We start from the raw sequence: 20,472 nt of genomic DNA, 5'->3' as shown, positions 1-20,472 counted from the left end.
AAAGATGGGGCTCAGCTGGTAGAACACTTGCCTACCATATATAAAGCTCTGGATTTGATTCACAGCACATCATAAAACCTGCACTCAGGAGACAAAGGCAGGAGGAGGATCAAAAATTTAAGGTCAACTCTGGCTAGACACCAAGTTTAATTAGCTTGGGTTATATGAGACTCTCTCTTTTAAAAAACAAATTTAGACCTATGGCAGTTTAAAAAAAACTAAAATTCAGAATTTTAAATTCCACACTTACCTACAATTTGTCCTCGAACTGTATCATTGTCATTTGGCCCCAATTTGCATAAATCCAACCTCTGATCTATTCAAATAAAAATAAAAAACTAGTATCAGAAATTCTAACATCTATAATCTATGAATGATACTAAATTTTCACAAACCATTGAAAAACAGACCTATCTTTAATAATCATTCTAATTATAAAATGTTTAAAATTCTATAACTACATATGTAGCAAATTTAAACAACTTAGCAAGTTTTGACAAATTCAGATTTCAAAACCATAAAGTGCTGGTAAACTACACTGGTGATGGATGGTTCTCTCCAAAGCTTTCAGATCACTTCAGTCTGAACCTTGGCTTACCTTACCTCTCAATAGTTGTTGATCCCAAGCAATTTATACCTGATTTATGGCTTTTCAATATGTAACAGAACCTATCTAATTATTTTTCAAGGATTAAATCAGATTATTATATACAACTCTCAGTATTGTATGTGGTACTTAAGTGCTGAATAATGTCAGCTCTTATTTTATATATGTCTATGTATGTACACACACATACACACATATAAACATACATACACACATACATACATGCATGCATGCATTCAAAAGAACACAAAGTATCAAGCCAAGGAGTGCCAGGTGATGGTGGTACATGCCAGCCTGGTCTACAGAGCAAGTTCCAGGACAACCATGGCTAAAGAGAGAAAACCTGTCTTTAAAAATGAGAAGAAGAAAAGGAGGAGGATGAGAAAGAGGGGGTTGGGGGAGAAGGGGAGAAGAGAAGAAGCTGAAGAGACAAAACTTGTAAGCTGTAGACTTGAGGTAACAATCATTTTGGTAATAGTTCTTTCAGATGCCTCATCTGTAAAATCAATACAACACTAGTGTGCTTCCAAAGTTATAAGGCAGTGTCCTCAAAGCATGTTGGCTGGATTTATAAATTACATCTTCCTGTTGAACTGAGCAGTGCAACAGTTTCTATCCACAAGTAGATTCTTGTTGACCCAGCTCTCTCTCCTATTGTCATCACCCTGCCAACCTGGGACGAAGACTTGCTCAGTGGCTCAGGCACTGAAGTTCCTCTGATTCAGAACCTCAGTCCTCTCCCTTTTCTCTAACAGGTCAATATTTATACATCTCATTGTACATCTCTTAATACAGCAAAGCTAAACTTAGAGTGGTTTTGTTTACTAATTTCCTAGATAAAATTCATGTGGGTTTCTTTATTAGCTTAGCCATTCATGACAAAACTGATTTAATATTAAAAATTTCTACAGAAAAATACAAACAGAACAACTGCTGAAAGGCATTTCCAATCAAATCCCAATGGCAAGATACCCCTGTCAGGTCCAAAAGTAACAGGACAAATGGCTAACTGTGGTGCCTAGTAGCATACCAAAGCACATGCTGGCCTTCAGGCTCTCTAAGCGCTGGCACTCTGATTCTTCCCAGCTCTTTGCATCCCATCCTCTACCCTAAATTTCTCCAGCTTGTGGGCTTCCCTTCCCCCAGCTTCTCCTTCCTATCATATTCCACTACCATTTCAGCCAAGGCTCTCTTTCCCCTCTGTCTTCCTGTCTTAGTGACACTCTATTCTTGCCTACCACACCCTTTTCTCCTCTCATGGCCCACTTTAATCTGCTGGACATGCTTAGTCTACTACTTTCTCTTCCTACTCTGGACTCTTCCAGATGCCTCTGACTGTACTTTCCCTCAGACCTACAATAAAAACCTTCCCAGCTAGGTGTTAGTAGCACACGCCTTGATCCCAGTACTGAGGCAGAGACAGGTAGATCTCTGAGTTCGAGGCCAGCCTGGTCTACAGAGGTAGCTCTAGGACAGCCAGGTCTGTTATACAAAGAAACTCTGACTCAAAAACAAACAAACAAACAAACAAACAAAACACCAAACCTTTCCTTCAATCATACCTTAGAGCAGTCATGTCCTCACTTTATATTGTCCCAGAGTTACATGAGACAGACATGGTAAGTCAATTACCAATCGACTACAGAAACCATTTCTAATGCCTCTGCTTTCTAATATGCAGGATGGTGAGAAAGATTATAATCAAGTAGTCAGGATAACTATTTTATTCTCAAATGTCTTTTTTTTACTGGTCCCAAACGCCTAAATAAAAATTTATTTCTATTTTAAAAAAATCCGCCAAAACTAGGTGCTAAAAAAATGTTTAAAGCATGTATATTAGTACCTTTCTTTCCTTTCCCTTTCCCTTTCCCTTTCCTTTCCTTTTCCCTTCCCCTCCCCTCCCCTCCCCTCCCTTCCCCTCTTCTTTCTTTCTTTCTTTCTTTCTTTCTTTCTTTCTTTCTTTCTTTCTTTCTTTCTTTTTCTTTCTCTTTCTTTTGTCTTTTGGTTTTTCAAGACAGGGTTTCTCTGTATAGCCCTGGCTGTCCTGGAACTCACTTTGTAGACCAGGCTGACCTCGAACTCAGAAATCCGCCTGCCTCTGCCTCCCGAGTACTGGGATTAAAGGCGTGCGTCACCACCTCAGGCTTGTTTTGTTTTTTGAGGCAGTACCTTTCTTTCTAACTTTCTGGATAGCAATCACTCTTATCTTCCCTACCCCTCTCTATTAGTAAATCTTGCTCTTCTACAATCACACACACGTATGTGATATACTCTGGCCACTCTCTCCTCTTTCCTTCCCAACTCTACCACTCACTCCTCCTCTCTTCCCTACAAATCTCTTTTGCCTATTGACCAACTTTGTGGTTTAGTTTTGCTTTGTTGATTTTTAAGTGTTTCACATAGTTTACGGCTGTCTGATAACTCCAAGTTTGGAGCTTCTCATGAGAGTCTAGAGGTACATGTACCAGTGTACATGACTGGGTCCCTCTCTCCCTTCTCTCTCAGGATCTCTTACTTGCCAAACAGATCAGCACTGGGTGTTAAGCCTAGGAATCTCTTCTCTTTGCACAACTGAATGTTAGGAAGGCTGGACCTCTGGACTTCCAGTGCCAGTATTCACAGCTAGTGTGAATTCATGGTTCCTATGGCCATGTTGTGCTTAGCAGATAGCATTTTGGAGGCCCTCTCCCCATCCTGTGCCTTATACATGTATTTTACTCCTCTTCCTCAATGTTTCTTGAATCCTAAATGGATGGTGCAAATATCTTGACTAGAGGTCAAGACTCCACCATCCTTTATTCTCAGTATCTTGTTCTGCCATGGGTCTTTGCATTTAACTCTTAACTCCATAAGGTCTAAGACAAGCCCCAAATGTTCACCTTTAGAATTCTGATTCACCTTTAGAATCACATTCTTTTTTTTTTTTTAAAGATTTATTTATTTATTTATTATATGTAAGTACACTGTAGCTGTCTTTGTCTTCAGACTCACCCGAAGAGGGCATCAGATCTCATTACGGGTGGTTGTGAGCCACCATGTGGTTGCTGGGATTTGAACTTCGGACCTTTGGAAGAGCAGTCGGGTGCTCTTACCCACTGAGCCATCTCACCAGCCCCCTAGAATCACATTCTTAAAATGTTTCATTTCTGAATAAAAAAATTTAAGTATTTAGTATGTGCTAGGGAGTAGAGAGGGGAAGGAGGAGAGAGCGAGCTACCTTTGCAAGATGGCTGACCTACCAAACCATTTTGCCAGCCCAAAATGTTTCAATTTTTGTGTCCAATAAATAAATATAGGCCAGGAATTTTTATTAGTGTTTTAGATATACATGGGAACTTAAGTTTTGGACACCTACTACATAAAAATTCTCATACATATTTTCTAACTAAAAAAAAAATCTTACTCACAACCAGTGTCCTTGAGGCGGTTGATGGCATTGGAAAGAAGACGAACACAACCAAGAAATCCAGCACCTTGCTTCTTATGGATCTTCTTATGATTCCATACGCTGATCGTAACTGAATCAGACTTTCCAATATACCTAAAAGGCAAAACAGCTACATGAATAACTTGGTAATTATAAATAGTATACAATTTATTTTTTTTAATATCCTACCATCCTAAATATATTTCAGAATATGGCTAAAAGAAGCAAACTATGTTTTGAATTCAATAAACCCAAAGTACTGAACTTAAAAACTTTAAAAACATTTAAAATAAATTTTAATATAATCCCTTTTTTTCCAATCTCATGTTGGGTAAAAACTTTAAAAATGAAAAAGCTATTTTAGGGTTTGGGAATGTCATTCAGAGACTTAGTTTACCTTCAAGAGGCACTGTCAAGGCTGATAGACCAAAAATCTGACCTACCTGTTACATTTTTAATGCTGCAGAACAAAGCTGTTTGTAACGCTTTTCCCCTGCTTCTTCCCTATATGCAGGCCTTGAGCGAGCAGGACTCTTGTAGATTTCACTTCACTGCCTGCAGACAAGCAGAGCAGGGAAAAGCGTTACTAGACTTGTCTGTGCATATGCCTGCAAGTATATAAAAGCTCTATCCCGGCCAATTATTAACATGGCATCAAGTCATGCAAAAACATGGTTAATAACATAATCACGTGATCAGAACCTAACTTTCTTTCAGTGATTCTAAGAGGTCACATTTTTGGTCCAGCAACCTTGATCTTATACTATCACTCAATAAAACAAAAACAAGGAACGTGGAAGATGTGCTTAAGCCCTGGATCCAGTGTGTCTAAAAGTGGTCACCCTGACATTCTTTCGATACAAGTCAATATATTTGCTTTATTAAAAACTAAGGTTTTTTTTTTCTCCCTTTGTTTTGTTGCTTTGAGTGATGGTCTAATGCAGCCCAGGCTGGCCTTGAACTCACTATGTGATCTTGCTCTTACCTACCAAGTGCTAGGATTATAGGGATGTGTTACTATATCCAGTTTTAGGTAATGCTGGGATCAAACCCAGGGCTCTCTCTATACATGCTTGGCAAGTACTCTACATGCCTAGGCCTGTTCTGTTATTGTCTGTTTAGACCAGATTGGCTTTTAACCTGCCTTCCTCCTGCATCTCTGCTTTAAGTGGTGGATTACAGGTGTGGGCCATCAAACCTTGCTCTAAAATGAAGCTAGTTTCTATTGGGTCTATTGCTTACAAATGAGATGTTCTAAACTGTCATAGAGTAGACATACATCAATTTTCAAAAACATCTACCAGATACATACTGGTGTGTAACTACTGCATGTTATACCACATAGTAACAAGTAATAACACACACACACAGAGTTCCCTAACTGGTTTGCAGTTATTCTAAAATAGTGACTCTTGAGGCCTCGGTAGCCCACTACTACTCAGTAGCCTGAGGAACTCTTTTTTTTTTTTTTAAGATTTATTTATTTATTATATGTGAGTACACTGTAGCTGTCTTCAGACACTCCAGAAGAGGGAGTCAGATCTCATTACGGGTGGTTGTGAGCCACCATGTGGTTGCTGGGATTTGAACTTCGGACCATCGGAAGAGCAGTCGGGTGCTCTTACCCACTGAGCCATCTCACCAGCCCACCTAAGGAACTCTTATCTATTTAGTACATGTACCAACATATTCTTTATGTTTACTATAATACAAAAAGATTTGAAATTCTTAACTGTAATAATTTTCTAGTTAGAAGCCTTTTGAAAATAACTTTAAGCACTTACGTTTTACAAGTCAAAAACATTCTGTCAAAATATTTCAAGGTCAGAAACTAAGTAGAAATTGCATTTAGGCAGTCTCTGTTTTCATTTTAAAGAAAACTTATACAATTTAATACACATGGCTTGAAAAAAATGAATTCTTTTAAACCTGTAAGCTAAACACTTTTTGTTGGTGGTGGTGTTTTTAAGAAAGAGTCTTCCTATGCTGTCCATTCAGGGCCTGAGAACTTAACAATCCTCCTGAATAGGCAGTACTATAGGCACACACCACTGCACTCTGCTTTACACTTAAATAGAAATCTCTATTTTATAGAACCTCAACTTCTCCAACAAGTATAAAATTTATAAACAAAATTTAAGAGGGTCTAATATAAGGAATATCTCCATAAGAGAACACAATATTATCATGTAGAATACAATATTATATATGCAGTCAAGATTTTGGCTAAAGTATAATTGTTATCCATTCTAGGCCTACCCAATGTAACGAAAAGATTTAACAAAATGATCTCAACTGTTACTCTGTTCTTGTCCCCTCCACATCTAAGATAGACCTCCCTAGGTAGCCAGTTAATACTAACTATAAAATAAGTTCCATCAAGCACATGAAAAGATGTCCAACATCACTAGTCTTCAAGAAACGGTAAATTGAATCGATCAAGAAATATGGCAGTAACTTTTTCAAGGTATGTTTTCCTTCTTTTAACTCTGTGTGTGTGTAAGTCAGGTGCACATGCCTACCTGCCTGTCTTGTTCAACAATAATTCAAAACACTTTTCCACTGGGTTTGGCTCCTCTTTTATAGATGTCAAATCGTAAGGCTGAGCCCGTGTATTGGCAGGCCTGCAATCCTAGCTATTTAGAAGGGTGATGTAGGAAGATTCCAAGTTCAAGGTCTGTCTGAGCAACTTAGTAAGACAAACCTAAGTGAAAAAGGACGTGAGGGTATATAGTTCAGTGATAGAGTGCTTGCCTACCATGTTTAAGACCCAAGGTTCAATATTTAGCACTATTTTGAAAAAAGAAAAGGAAAAATGAAACTATATTGTATACAAACTGAAACCATTTTCCATGATTCTTTTAAGAGATTATATTAGATTAATTCTGCGTTTCATTTCAAATTAATCACTTATACCTACAGGTCATAATGCTGATTCCACTTTGGATCAAGTGTGTTCTTCACAGTATCTGTAGAATGGCACTGCCCAGAACCATCAACTACCACCTTAGCAAATGGATCAGGAAGACCTGTGGGAAAAGGGGAAGTACTTTAAACTAGAAAAATAATTAGACATGTAAGATAAAAGATTAATTACATGAGGGTTATTATTTGCTATAAAAGATTTTCCCATTCCAACATTCAGACACACAGATACATACACACAGAGGGTGAGGGGCTATTTTAAGCCAAACGTTGAAGTCACTTCCACAGTTGATATTAAACTGTATGTTTTTTTCTTGTTCCCACTTGGAGCATTCTGTTAAACACTACCATGGTCTAGATGGTACGTGGGTACTTGAGGATTGTAAGCAGCCATTAAATTCTGAGAAGGTGAATGCTCAAACATTCCCACTCTTTCCTATGACACAACTGTCTTAGTAGCTCATTTGAAGGGCTTGTTAAACATAGTTGCCACACAGAACATTAATTTCCAAAAAGTCAAACTGCTTAAAAACTGCTACCAAGTAATAAGAGACACCACAAAGGAAAAAATGAAAATAGCAAACACAGGAAAGGAAATCAACAGTAAGGAAATGCTTGGCTATCTGACTAAAACAGCAAACAATGGGAATTATTCAAAATGCTTTGTCTTAAATGTTTACAATATCCTCTAAGGGAAATGAGTGTTGTTATCTCTATTTTACAATGAAGAAAAAAAGATTAAATGTCAAATCATAACTAGCTCAATGTACACACAGTAGTGAGAAGTATGAGCAAAGTCTAAAGCAGCAGCTCTCAATCTGTGAGCTGCAACCCCTTGGGGGGAATCAAAGGACCCTTTCACAGGGGTTGACTAAAACCACCAGAAAACAAGGTATTTACACTGTGATTTATAAGGGCAGCAACATCATAGTCATGAAGTAATAATGAAATAATTTTATGGTTGGAGGTCACAGCAACATGAGAAACTGTATTAAAGGGGTTGCAACTATTCTTATATTATATTATATTATATTATATTATATATTTGGATCTGGAAAATACTCCAATGGCTATGTTAGATTGGTCCTTACTACAGCAATACCCAGAGATGGCTGGGAAGGGGCTGGTTTATGAGGACCCTGACCTTATCAAGAGTAACCACTGATGCATTCATGAAGGTCTATTCTGGGAGGTAAAGAGACCCTGCTGAAGGAACAGAGTCCTGAGGTATGGCTTTGGTGCTGTATCTCATTGTCCTACTCCGTCTCCTCCCTGTCTCCTCCGTCTCCTCCTGCTTTCCAGTCTTGGTGAAGTGAGCAGCCTTACCGTGTCCTCCCTGCCACGTGGTCTGCCTTATCACAGGCCCACACGAACTGAGCCAGTTAGGCATGAGCTGAAAACCTCTACAACCATGAGCTACAAAACCAAAACCAAACAAAAAGAACACTCCCAAAACCAAAACTCCAGTTCCTCCTTTAAGTTGACTCTTTGAAATATTCTGTCAGTGATGAAAAACAGAAATGCCACCCATTTACTATTTGTTCAAGAGAAAAGCTTATAAAGCCAGAAGACAGCCTGATGTGAACAGGGAGAAAGAGCAATGAATGCAGAGCACACACAGGTACGAAAGAGCGGCAGAGCTCTGACCTTCACATGTATCATGTCACATGACACATACACCACCTTAAAATGGACTTTAATCACTGAACACAATTTAAATTATAAACAAAAAGTTAACTATATTTACTATTAATAATTATAATTAATAATTATCAAAGTACTAGAGAGATGCATCAGCAGTTAAAAGCAATTGTTAGTCTCGCAGAGAAACCAGGTTCACTTTCTAACTCTGATATAATGGTTTACAACTGTCCACAAATACACATCTAGGAATCCAGCACCCTCTCCTAGCCTCCAGTGGCACCAGGGCTGCAGGCCCTACACTTACATGTAAGCAAAACACTCATGCACTCAGAATTAAAATAATAAATCAATCTTTTCTTTTTAGATCTCTACTCTGATCAGGAAATATAGTCAATAATAGAAAAAGTTTAAGATCTACTGTCTTCCTCTAAGATAAATGTGGGTAGACAAAACTTTACTATAAACAGGTCAAAGACACCCTGAAGTGCAGGTATCTGGAACATTAGTCACGGTGAGCCTCAAGTCACTGCCGTCCTTGGCTGGCTGCTCTGGAAGGGAGGCCTGGGCTAAATTTGGTTGCTTCCCTTTCTAGTATGCCAGGTAGCTTCCATTTTGAGTTTTAAAAATAATTATGTTGCCTCTAAACCTTATGCCTGAAGCAAGCTCACACTCTTAAATTACTCAAATTATTCTTCACAGTTTTTACTGCCTACACCAATGAAACAGGATTTCTTTCTTTCACCTACTATTCAAGCACAAAAAGACTCTACAAGGAGTCACTGTCAATCCTTAGAGACTTACAAAGAATGACTTCTGAGGAACACTGAGCCAAGACTATCTGGTTGTTTTATGAGAGAAGCTATGAATGGGGCTCTGGGGAAAGGGAAAGAATCTGAAAAGGAAAGAAAACTAAAAAATAAAACTGGAGGTTTTATCTTCAAAATGTGAGCAAATGTCTTAAAAGCAAGTCTCAGCTTTGTTCTGGTTGGCACCACATCCAAGCCTCCCTGCCCCTTTGCAGCTTCACCCACACAAATCACAAAGTTCCATCTTAGGAAGAGTTTTTCAAAAACTTACCACAGCCTTTAGGTTACTAATGACAGGGAAGTATAATTAAGGAGCAGCCCAGGAGAATAAATTGGTGTTAGCAGATACAATTGGGGAGTTCCACAGCCCTTGAGCCCTCCTCTCCTGTGAAATGTTTGTGGGGTAAACAGAATACGGCACAGAAGTAGAAGGCTGCCCTCCTCTGCTTAAAGTTATCCTATTCCACACTTACCCAGATAAACACAAAGATAACATAGACATTCATAACTAGAGTTTTATACAATTATGTTCTCTAAACTTAAATCAAGTCTACTGTAGAAAGATAGAAAGTAATAAATGAAATTAATTATGGATTTAAAATGTGTCAAAAATGTTTCCTTTTTTAAAATATTATTGTTATGTATCTGAATGTTTTGTCTGCACATATGCCTGTGCACCACTTGCATGAAGTGCCTTCAGAGGTCAGCCTTCAGAGGTCAGAAAGGGGGGTCGGATCCCCTGGAACTGGAGTTACAAATGGTAGTGAGCCTCCATGTGGGTGTGGAGAGTCAAACCTGGGGCCTCTGGATAAGCAGCCAGTGTTCTCAATTGCTCAGCCATCTCTCCAGCCCTGAGAATTTCTATCCCTTTTAACCAACCTGAAAATATTACCTAACATCATATGAAATACCCAACATGCTGTTTTTTGTAAGCTGACAGAACTTAGATTTAAAATCTAATAAAAGTTTGTTTGTTTGTTTGTTTGTTTTTTTAAATTTATTTATTTAATGTATGAGTGCTCTGATCCACAGGCCAGAAGAGGGCATCAGATCCCCTTATAGATGGTTGTGAGCCATCCTGTGGTTGTTGGGAATTGAACTCAGGACCTCTGGAAGAGCAGCTAGTGCTCTTCTTAACCTCTGAGTGAGCTCACCAGCCCATAAAAGTTATTTCTAATTTCAAATATTTTACATGTAAAATTTTTGGCTAAAGGTTTTTATTTACAATCTTTTGCGACTGTTAATGAATAATTTAAAGCTAATGTAAAGTATGAAATTATATGGTTAAAATTCACACTATCAATCTGCTGGCAGAGACTACACAGATTGCTCAAGAACTCAAGGCCAGATGGGGCTACATGAAACTCTACCTCAAAACAATAAAAAAATACAAAGTGAGGAAGAAGGAAAGAGATTATAGATTGAGATTTTTAGTAAATAAAAGGAAATGTCCCAATCCGCCCTCACAAAACTTAATCCTAAATGAAACTACAAAACTTTCACAACTTCTGGGCATTGTTAATGCCTGTAATTCTGACACTCAGAAGACAGAATCAGAAGGACTGTACATTCAGGCCAGCTTAGGCCATACAGCAAAAACCCTGTCCCAAAACAAAACAAAAAACCACACCCAATTGGCAAATAGACTACAGTGCAGTCAACCCCTTCTCTGGAGGTCTCTTTCCTACAACCCTGGAAACTCTACAAGCAGGCTCAACTCTCTCCCTCCCAATGACTCCTGAATTCATGAGTGAATTTTCCTTAAAATGTTAAAGTAAAAGCATATTAAATTTTTTTCTTCAACCTTTCCAGAAGCATTTCTAACACTTGCACCTGTACACACATTTGTGTGAATTAGTGTAAATGAGTAAAGAGAGGACAAGGAAAACCACAGAGCCCTCTTGAGATGTGTGAGACAACGACCTGAACTATAGAATCCATAAACAGTCTGCCTCCAGGTCCCTAAACCAGGCAGTTCTAAAAATTAAGTTCTCTCCCAAACCTACACATTATAGACAAGATTTGTATTAAAGTTCATTTACTTACGGAAAAAATCCTTTTTCACCAAGTTTTTTGCACAGAGTACTGTAAAAAAAAAACAAAAACAAATACATGGGAAAATTAAATTAAAATAGTAAGACTGCATTGCTTCACCTTTAAACATTTAAATGTTTAAAAATATTAAATGAATTTTATATGCCAAATGTGGATAATTAAGCCCTAATCACCCCTAACTACAGTGAGGTATGAAATACGATCATAAACTACAGAAAAAGCTAAGTAACTTTCATCTTTTCATAAATCAATGACTGTAACCTTAGCAATGAGTACCAGTAACAGTAGAGGAACAAGATTACAAATCTGATCATTTTAATCAGGGCCTAATTCTATCTTCCATCAAGATCTATTCTTAGAGGAGAAATTTTTCATAAAGGACTAGAGAGATGGCATAGCAGTTGAGAACAGTTGCACCTTCAGAGGATCACAGTTCAGTGCCCAGCACCCAGATTAGACTGCTCATAACTGCAACTCCAGTTACAAGGGATCCATGCACGCTCCATCTCGTGGATGCTCACTCTCGTGTTCTCTCTCTCTCTCTCTCTCTCTCTCTCTCTCTCTCTCTCTCTCTCTCTCTCTCTTTCTCGCACACAGTAGAGGGGAATAAAAATGAATTAAAATTAAAAATAAAAGATCTATTTTTGGCTTTGGGTTTGGGGGGGGGTCATTTCAAGACAGAGTTTCTCTTTGTAATCCTGGATGTCCTGGAACTTGTTCTATAGTCCAGGCTGGCCTCAGATTCACAGAGATATGCCTACTTCTGCCTCCTGAGTGCTGAGACTAAAGGAATGTGCCACCACTGCCCAGCTAAAAGGTTTTTTGTTTGTTTGTTTTTGATTTGGAAGGAACCCAGTGGTGATGAGAAAATGGCTTTAAGAAGATACATAAATTCAGGTTGGCATATCTACTTAAGGATGAACCAACTTTCTACAGACGATCATAAGTAAAAGTTTCCTGACAATGCAATATTTAAAAATTAGCATTCTGTGCTCTTAAATCTGCCTTACAGGAGAGATCTGCCTTCCCCTAAATCATAACAGTTCAGTGACAAGATCCTTTTAACCACTGAGCCATTGCTCCAGCCTTCATAAACTTCTTTAATTCAAACTTAACAAGCAAAGAGAAAATTACAAATTTCATATACTTATAATTAAATATATAAGATATGAATATAATATTTGACTAATTTCTGCATACTTCTCTGTCTTTGGGATTTATTACAATTATTGATGCTTGGCATATAAAATTCATTTAATATAAATTTAAGAAGCCTAACTAATCACTTTTGAATAAATTAAGCAAACACTATCAGTATAGGAATAAAGATATTAACAATCACAAGACCTTATGTTCCCCTTAGGCTACATCTTAGAACAAAAAATGTATTTGTGGATTTTTGAGGCAAGGTCTCACTAGGTAACCCCAGCTGGCCTATAACTTGTTGTATAGACCTAGCTGGCTTTGAAATCACAGGGATGAAAGGTGTGTGTTACCACACCTGGTAGTTTTGTTTATAAAAATAAAAATTCAATCATGAAAACTAAGACCATAACTGAAAGTACTAAATCATAAAATGGATTTAGAAATGTTTCCCATTAACCTTTATCAGTACAAAAACCAAGCTATTAGGATCAACACATAATACAACACATGCACATCTCAAGTTATAGTCTTTAACAGGAATAAAGCAATGGCTTTCAACTGCCGTTCATGTTATGATTCACCAAGTGAAATGAGCCCACACCTGACTTCAGAGAAACAGTCTGAGAATTCTCCAACTTCCTGCCATAGACTTAATGTTTTAATCCCTCTATTCTCCCGTCCGAAATGATTTTTCTACCTGTGCTTTAGATCTCACTTCTAACATATACTCAGGGACTTTGAGAGTCACCACAGACATACTGTGTCTCTTCTGACTACCCAAGCTTCCCTCCAGTGAATGCAAGGCAAGCCAGGTCCACATAGAGAGCTCTAGGACAGTCAAGGCTAACAGAGAAACCCTTTCTCAAAAAAAAGCTGCTCATCTTGATTGACCTTGGAATTCTACATAAACTGCTATGATAATATTTTTCTGTAGAGAGAGCTCATATCTCTAATAGAGTTCTTTGTTTAGCAGAATAATAAAACTCTTCCATCTCAAAAAAAAAAAAAGTAAAGTCACTTTTCATGTATTCTCTTGGTTCTTTGTCATTTATTCTATAGTTCTGATAACATTTAAACCCTTTAAAACTGAGTTCTACAAAATTTAAGTAAGCTCCCAAGTAAACCACTCCTGCTCTGTCCCCCCAGACCTCCATTCCCACCAAACTCTTTCTTAGCAGTTTACAGTAAGTAAGGCTGGGTATAGTTAGGAAGTGGAGTGCTTGCTAGCATACACAAGATCCTACGTCTACTCCCCTGCCCAGAAGAGAGAAAGCAGCTGAAGAGGGTGGAAATTTTCAACCAACATCAGCTCCATGAAAATCTCTTGGATATCCTCATCTGTCTACTCTTCAGCTAATTCAGTCCCAGCAGTTACTACAGCCTTATGACTGGGTCACTATCTCAAGCCTCACCAGCTCTCAGGCCAACACAGGACCCACAGTGATCTTTCCAAATCCCTGATTACATCCTCTCATTCTCCTTTTCTATCCTTATAGGCCTTCCAAATGAAACTTATTTTCTCCTTAAAGCCACAGCTAGTGCTTATCTATCTCCATGACTTCATTTCTCATTACCACAATTCCCATCTAAGTTCCCTAGTCTAAGATCTGCCATACTGTGTCTAATATGCTCCACCACTCACCTCTCACCTCTCACCATAGACTTCCCATCCCTCTTTCCACCCAGATCATCTGTCCCAAGTTTCTTCACCTACTCATTTTTGCAAATTCACAAGGGAAGAAGGCTCTTTAGAACAAGTTTCTTTCAACTCTCGCCTTTTCTCAGAAGCCTATCCTTACCATGAAGAATTATCACATTTTACTATAAATGTTTACATTTACAATGTGACTACATAGGTTGCAAACACCACACTGCATGAATTATACATTCTCCCTCATTTCTTAGTATCCCCACCATTAAGTATACATTGTACATGGCATCCGATCAGCATTCAGACAATGGTGAATTAATGAAACACTTCAACGTACTCTAAAACTTCACGAAAAGGCTGATTTTTTAAATAATAAAACACCTATCACAAATCCTCACACATAATCCCAATTTTGACCTACAAAAAAAAAAAAAAAAAACAATCTTTTTGATCATTTCTCTTTGTTTGAAACTTATCAGATCACATTTAACATTTTTTTAAAGTTTATAAGATGTTAAGGGTATGAAAGTAATTTTCAAAAAGTTCTTAAAACTCAGCTGGCGAGATGGCTCAGTGGTTAAGAGCGCCGACTGCTCTTCTGAAGGTCCCAAGTTCAAATCCCAGCAACCACATGGTGGCTCACAACCATCCGTAATGAAATCTGATGCCCTCTTCTGGAGTATCTGAGGACAGCTACAGTGTACTTACATATAATAAATAAATAAATCTTAAAAAAACAAAACAAAACCTCAAGAGCTGTACAGAGATGGCTCAGCAGTTAAGAACACCTGCTGCTCCTGCAAAGGACCCAGGTTCAACTCTCAGAGCCCACACAGCAGCTCACAACCACCTGTACAAGGGACCCAATGTGCTGTCTGGCTTCCACACAAACCAGGGCACATACATGGTGCACCAACATACATGCAGGAAAAACATCCATACACATAAAATAGAAATAAAAAATTATACTGAAAACTCAAGAGCAAAAACTGGATACATTCTAACTTCATGAAGAAAATAATTTACTCCAGAACCTTCAGGAAAGTCAGCCATGCTGATATAAACCTGTAATCTCAGCACCTGAGACTGTTGGGGAAGAGAAGACAGACACACACACACACACATACACACAGATGAGAGGAAGGGAAGAAAGAGGGGAAAGAGAAAAAATAAAAAGAAGAAATAAGGGCTGGTGAGATGGCTCAGCGGTTAAGAGCGCCGACTGCTCTTCCAAAGGTCCTGAGTTCAAATCCCAGCAACCACATGGTGGCTCACAACCATCCGTAACAAAATCTGATGCTCTCTTCTGGGGTGTCCGAAGACAGCTACAGTGTACTTACATATAATAAATAAATAAATAAATATTTAAAAAAAGAAGAAAGAATAAGATTTAAAGCAAAAAATATCAGAACTGGTCAAATATCAGAACTGGTGTGTGTGTGTGTGTGTGTGTGTGTGTGTGTGAGAGAGAGAGAGAGAGATCCATCCATCCATCCTCCATCCATCCTGTGTGAGACCTACAGCTGATGTAGATATTTACCTCACTCTCCTATGTTTAGTGAACAGGGAGCACACTGTCTTGGCTAGACTAGCTGACACCAGTAAACTCTAGTGATTCTAACCTCCCCAAAACTAAGATTACAGGTTAGTATGCTGTGCAGGTGCAAATGATCTGAACTCAGGTTACCATGCTCTCATAAGCAAGTACTTTACCAACTTTAGCCATGTCCCAAGCCCCAGACTACTATTCCTAGCACTAAATCTCATCAGCTCCAAACAGATTTAAAAACAAATGTTTTTAAATTTTATTTGTGTAAGTGTGTCCCTGTATGAGTTTATGGCATCTCATGTGTAGGTGTCCATGGAAGCCAGAAGAATGTTGAGCTAGTTACAGGCCACCAAAAGTGGGCACTAGGAACTAAACTCAGGTCCTCAGCCTTAGCAGGATCCACTATTAACAGATGAGCATCTCTCCAGCTCCTCCAACCAATTCTTGTGGAAGCAGTTTTTACATATATTGTTTAATGCTCTCAAAGCAACACCTTATATTTTTAATTTTGAGGATTATCAATATATGATCTAAAAAATGGAAAAAGTTTATTCACTTGCATAAATAGTCTTCATATACTCTAGTCTTCACTGTACTGCTCTATTTCTTAGAAATCTACTTCAGAGATTAGAACCACAGCTCTCTGCTTTTTTTTTCCCATCCTCAGTATCAATTATGGAAGTTATACTCCATAAATATTCAAAGAATTTATTAATTTCAGTATGACAAACTCCTGAGTATGCCACTGTAACAAACCTCCCCCTCAAGAGGTACGGATCAAGGGCTTCTGAGAAATGTATATCGTGTGTGTGTGTGTGTGTGTGTGTGTGTGTGTGTGTGTATAAAATCTCATTTGTTGTAACATAAACTATAAGCAAGATTGCTTCATTCTTGTTTTCTAAGTGTTTCTTAAGAGAGACACATGTATATACAATGTTATGAGTAAAACAGCAGGAGAGAGCACTTGTAAACTAAGTGTGCCACATGCAGCAAAGGGTGAGGACGTCAGACTTTCTCCTGTCCACCCAGCTGTACCTCAACCCTTTTAACATTTAGTAAGTTTCTTATTGGAATTACTATATGCAGAAAGAAAGAAATGCTTATTGATTAAATTTTCACTAAATTTTATTAACACATTATACTAACTTCAGATATTAACCAATTATGTGCTCATTTTGATCAATGACAACTACAAATGTAGCATTTTAATAATACAGTACTACTACTATACAGTCTATTAGGGACAATGTCTTCAATAAACTAGAGACACATAGATTTTCTGCTATGCTACTTTGATCTTAATATTCATCTCGAATTCCTCCAAGCATTTTTGTATTCGTTTTTAAGATTTATTTTATGGCCGGGCGTGGTGGCGCACGCCTTTAATTCCAGCACTGGGGGTAGGGGGGCAGAGGTAGGTGGATTTCTGAGTTCGAGGCCAGCCTGGTCTACAGAGTGAGTTCCAGGACAGCCAGGGCTAAACAGAGAAACCCTGTCTTGAAAAACAAACAAACAAAACAACAACAACAAAAAGATTTATTTTAGGTATGTGAGAACACTGTAGCTGTCTTCAGACACACCAGAAGAGGGCATCACAACCACTACAGATGGTTGTGAGCCACCATGTGGTTGCTGGGAATTAAACTCAGGACCTCTAGAAAAACAGTCAGTGCTCTTATTTGCTGAGCTATCTCCCCAGCCCCCATGTTGTATTCTTAAATCTATATTTCCTAAAGTTGTTCTAGCTAGTCTACCTACCTCTTCTGTAAATAAGTGGTTTAAAATGATGATGTAATCAACTTAAATTAGGGAAATTATATAGTAGCTAATTTCCATTTTATTGGTTTAGAATTGCCAATCAGTGAGGCAAACCACTGTATGTGTTTGTGAGATAGTTTGCAAAGGAGACTCAATTTAAGGAGGAAGACCAACATTAAACATGGGTGGCATCAACCTATTAGCTTAGAACACAGGCGGGATAAAAGAAAAGCCAAATAATGTCATGATCCTCCTCTACTCTGCTTTCTGGCCACCATGATGTGAACTGCTCTGCTCTACCAGGCCCTCTCTATGTCACTGGACTGACATCTCAGAGACCAAGAGCCAAAGTATGATATGCATTTTATGACAGCTATGAGAAAGTTACTAAGAATTAGCATGTTGATACTATCTCTATATTTCATATGGATACAAGTATAACTCTCAAGATGCTTATTGAGAACAGAACAAACCAATTGATAAACAATCCTATCACTCCACCTCACCCTTTTTTTTTTTTTTAAGATAGTCTCACTGTATAGCCCTGGCTGGCCTCCAATTCCTTATATAGAAAGACCAGACTGCCTCAAATTCACAGAGAACCACATGCCTCTGCCTTCCAAGTACTAACATTAAAGGCACGTGTGTACCCTAAGGCCTAGTTTCATTCTTTCACTTGACATTTCCTAAGTACTCACTTTATGCCAAGTACTAAATAGATTCTACAGACACAAGACAGCCTTTATGCTCACAGCTCAAAAGGTAGATATGACTCAATTATCATGCCATAAATACTCCCTTTTGATGGGGATTTAGAATTCTTATGTGTAGCCCTGCTGTCCTCAAATCTAGGGGTTGGAGAGATGATCAGTGGTTAAGAGCCCCTGAGTTCCGTTTCTAGTCTCATAACGTTACACTTGTAGCGCTCTTTTCTAATCTTTGTGAGTGTCTACACCTACATTCATGTACGCGCACACACACGCATGCATGCACACACACACACACACCCTCAGTTACTCTTCTAGTGCTGTGAAGAAACACTGTGACAAAGCATTTCCCTGGTCGCTTGCTTACATTTTCAGGTTAGTCCATTATCATCATGATGGGACGCATACAAGTATTGCAGTAGCTGAGAGATTTACATCACATCTATTTGATCCACAGATAGATAGGGACAAAGAAACACTGGGCCTGGTCTGGCTTTTGAAACCTCAAAGCCCAGCCACTAGTGACACACCTTCTCCAACAAGGACACACTTCCTAATACTTCCCAAATAAATCATCTATCAACTAGATATATCAACTGATGACTAAAAATTCAAACACAGAAGCCTACGGGTGCCATTTGCATTCAAGCCATCAAACATGCATACGTACATACATTTAGGCACATGCAAACATATACATAAAAATTTCATCTAAATCGAGAGTCATCTGCCTCAACCTCCTAAGTGCTGGGACTATAAGAATATGCCACTATGTTGGTTAAAATATCTTCTGTTACTTTTGCAAGAAATATATATAAATTCTGTCCTGCACCCTGGCACCCTCCAAAAAACCCAAAATCCTCTTTATATTGTATTTGTAGTAATTAGAAAAACCACTCTTGGAAGGGCTGCTATCATACTTTGGGATTGTCAATCATTTCTGATAAGAAAGGAGTTGCCTATATGAAGCAAGCATCTGTAACAGTATCAACACAATGGCCAGCTGTAGTAACAGAGTGCCCTACTGTTCTTCCTCAGCTGTACTCATAATGGATGGTTGTCTATGCTTAATTTCAATAATGCTCTCAACTGCTCATTATATCCCTGACAAACTTCCCCTTCTTCCTCAGATTGCAGTTGCATTCCAATTATGATGCTCACTGGAATGAAACTGCTTCAAAGAAAGGGAGAAAAGATAGTCAGATATCCTACTTTTCTTTGCTCACCCACTGAAAACAAACTTTTACAATACTGTTCCTGTAACCTAGTTATCAAGGCTATTTTTTTAAAAGACTTTATTTTATGTATGTGAATACACTGTAAGTCTCTTCAGACATACCAGAAAAGGGCATCAGATCTCATTACAGATGGTTGTGAGCCACCATGTGGTTGTCGGGATTTAAACTCAGGACCTCTAGAAGAACAGTCAGGGCTCTTAACAGCTGAGCCATCTCTCCAGCCCCATCAAGACTATTTTAACCAATATACTTTCTTCATGTTCTTTGTGCTTACACTGATATTGTGAAAACTTAATTCAGAAGTCCAGTTCAACACCTCTCAAAGAGTCCCAACAAGTTGGCCCATGCTCTAAAGACAAACGCTTTTGTGCACCATTCCTGATCACTGATATGCAAGAGCAGCAGCTTATAATTGCTGTATATTATTACAGGAACTGTGAGTGTACCTCTGTTGACAGAATGCCTGTGTGGCACATGTGGAGCCTTGAATTCCATCCCCAACACCACATAAACTGGGTGTGGAAATGGTAGAATATGTCTATTCATAGTACTGGAGAGGAAAAGACAAGTTCAAGTCCACACAGTAAGTTTAGGGTAACATGGTCTACATAAGACCATGTTAAAAATGAAAAGTTATTACAGAACTTTAAAATAAGCAAAAGTACCAAATACAAACTAAATACATGGTAATAAATGTATTTTGGAAAACTATTTGAAAGTATTTCAGCTATATATAATTTTCTTAAATTTATTATTTTTTTCACTATATGCATGGGGCTATACATGTGTGCATGCAGGTGGTTGCAGAGTCACAGAAGAGAACATTAGACCCCCTGGAGATGAAGTTACAGGTTTTGAGCCTCCCAACTTGGATGCTGGGACTCTACACAGGAGTCCTCCACAAGAGCAGTAAGTGCTCTTAACCACTGAGCCATTTTCTCCAGCTCCTCAACTATGTA

The 20,472-nt window shown here is 38.3% G+C and overlaps 1 protein-coding gene across 2 annotated transcripts in view; it reads right to left on the bottom strand.

Moving 5' to 3' along the window:
- Window positions 1-20,472, bottom strand: part of Smurf2 (SMAD specific E3 ubiquitin protein ligase 2) — a 104,443-nt gene that overhangs the window by 45,842 nt on the left and 38,129 nt on the right. The window contains exons 2-5 of one of the 2 annotated variants that reach the window (XM_021175694.3): window positions 11,456-11,494; window positions 6,955-7,063; window positions 4,015-4,148; window positions 251-316 (exon numbers count right to left, since the gene is read on the bottom strand). In XM_021175694.3, coding sequence (XP_021031353.1) covers window positions 251-316; window positions 4,015-4,148; window positions 6,955-7,063; window positions 11,456-11,494 — 348 coding nt within the window. Of the gene's footprint in view, window positions 1-250; window positions 317-4,014; window positions 4,149-4,477; window positions 4,590-6,954; window positions 7,064-11,455; window positions 11,495-20,472 lie in introns of those variants that run through there. The other variant, XM_085829457.1, reaches the window with a different exon arrangement.

The sequence above is a fragment of the Mus caroli genome, unplaced genomic scaffold (genome assembly GCF_978045245.1).
Source record: "Mus caroli unplaced genomic scaffold, Mus_caroli_1 scaffold_13, whole genome shotgun sequence".
NCBI classification, from domain to species: domain Eukaryota; kingdom Metazoa; phylum Chordata; class Mammalia; order Rodentia; family Muridae; genus Mus; species Mus caroli.
The sequence above is the reverse complement of the archived record's forward strand: the minus strand, read 5'-3'. Positions and strand labels throughout refer to the sequence as shown.